This window comes from Pinus tabuliformis, chromosome 3_1 (assembly GCF_031772625.1).
Source record: "Pinus tabuliformis cultivar Carrire ecotype Pingquan chromosome 3_1, CPIR1, whole genome shotgun sequence".
Classification (NCBI taxonomy): Eukaryota; Viridiplantae; Streptophyta; class Pinopsida; order Pinales; family Pinaceae; genus Pinus; species Pinus tabuliformis.
This window is the reverse complement of record NC_142301.1, coordinates 282,792,584-282,794,705: the sequence shown is the minus strand read 5'-3', so window position 1 is coordinate 282,794,705 and position 2,122 is coordinate 282,792,584. Positions and strand designations below refer to the sequence as shown.

At 34.5% G+C, this 2,122-nt stretch overlaps 1 protein-coding gene across 1 annotated transcript; it reads right to left on the bottom strand.

Moving 5' to 3' along the window:
• Positions 1-524: 524 nt before the first annotated feature.
• Positions 525-1,148, bottom strand: LOC149186900 (uncharacterized). Its single transcript, XM_089409494.1, has one exon. It carries the CDS (start codon positions 1,146-1,148, stop codon positions 525-527), a length of 624 nt encoding a protein of 207 aa, XP_089265620.1.
• Positions 1,149-2,122: the final 974 nt, after the last annotated feature.

Genomic DNA, 2,122 nt, shown 5'->3' with positions numbered 1-2,122 from the left:
TATAGTCACCAATGGGGAGACCCATTGGCTATTCGAAATGGGGTAGATAAATCCCACATCCAGCAGTTTTTGAAGTTCTTCCTTAACAATGTTTTTCAGAGGACTGTTCATCCTTTTCAGGGGATGTCTCACAGGATGATAATCCTCTTTGATGTATATATGATGCGTACATAGATTGACAAGAATCCCTTTCATATCTGTGTAGTCTTAAGCGAAGGCTTCTTTATGCTTTCGAAGAACATCCAAGAGTTGTTTCATCTGGGATTCTGACAGATCTAGATTAATATTCAGGTTCTTCACTGGCTCTATTTCCATAGAAATGTTGTCATGGGATGTAGTTGTAGGTAGCTCATCGAACCCATCTGCTATTCCAATATTTTCTTGCGTTTCACAACTCAAGACAGACTCTAGGATTCGCTGATTTGAATATCAAACAGAACAGGGATCACTAGTAAAAGTAGTAATTGTGTCATCTTCTATTTCTGTTTTCAACTAAAGGGCCTGTTCAATAGTAAGGACTAGTCTTAATTCCTCATTTTCAGATTCAGATTCTCCTTTGGAAAAGGTTTCTTATAGCTAGCTGGTTTCACTGATGGGCTAGGTTCTACCGTAGGGTATAACACAAGATTTTTAGTAACCTTCCCATTTGAGATAACCATATGCCCATAATAACATCCAATGTAAGCATCCGTGGTTGCTAGCCATGGTCCTCCCAGAATCACGGGATGGCCACCAGTCGGGGATTGCGTTTTCAGTACTAGGAAATCCACAGGGTAGTGCCATGAATCAACTGAGATTGTGATATGTTTTAACTTCCCTACTCGCTTAACTATAGATATATCTATCAGCTCTAACATGGTAGGTGTATGTTTCACATTTCGAATACCCAATGTATGCATAGTCTTAGTAGTAATGACACTTATGGCAATGCCCAAATCTACCAGCACGTTTGGAATTTCTACTCCATTAATTTGCATGGATAAAATTGGGTTCCTGGAATCTCCATATTTCACAGGCATGACCTTCTCCATCATAAAATTTGATAGATTTCCCATCACATGAATGGTGATTGGATCCTTTGATTTCTTTTTAGGTTTCTTAGCACAATATTCCCTGAGAGTTTTCGCATATATAGGTACATCCCTCATAGCTTGTAACAAGGGGATCTTAATTAACAAATTTTTTAACTCCCCTAACAAGACAAACTCAGCTTGAGGGATCTGCTTACTCAAAGCCAATATTTCTATATAGAGTGGTTCAACTTGGTGTTTTTGAGTAACTAGCGGCTGAAACAATGTAAACTTTGAAACGGGAACTATAAACTCAAAATGAGAACTCTGGCCAAAAAACCCTGAAAAAACATCAAAAAGAGTGCTAAAAACGAAAAGTGTGTATATTGGAACGATGATTTTATTTTTTAGGGGTCAATTTTGAAGATGTTTTAAAAATGGCAGTGACTACGAAATTTACTACAAAATTTTTGTGCAAAATATAGCTTCAAAATGAAAAGTGATGATACTGGAACGATGCTTTTTTTTTAGGGTCAATTTTCAAACTTTTAAAAAAATTCTAGTAAAACCAAATTTTTATGTGTCAGACAAAGTTGTTTATGAGGAAAAAAAACACATTAATGTTTTTGGTAGAATATCATTTTTCTTTTCTAAGTGTAAATTCAACATGTTCTCAACCATAACATCAACATCAACGATGCTATGTTTTTTTTTTGTTTCAATCCCACCATCTACTTCATGAGTAACATATTTCAATCTCTTGATGTCAAACACCATCCATTGAATTAATGGTCGGATCAATAATCCAAATCTATTGCACGTGACAAGCTCCTACAATCTCTTATATAGAATCTACTTTGTATATCAATGTTGTGTCATGAGCTTTCAATTTGGCTATTCATTTCACGTTTACTGGTCTCTAAGTGAATTTACCAATTATTAACAATTACCAATTATTAACAAGTGATATAGAGGTAATTACATACTATAATTGGCTCAATTAAACTAGTCAACAGTTAATACTAATATGTACAATATTTTAAAATGAATTTAACAATTAAAAATTCTTACAATGATAAAATTAGTTTTTTATGTCTGCAAAAATTCAATTC

Excerpts from the sequence above, each read along its gene's own strand:
- LOC149186900 (XM_089409494.1), bottom strand. The coding sequence starts at position 1,148 with ATGAGGGATGTACCTATATATGCGAAAACTCTCAGGGAATATTGTGCT.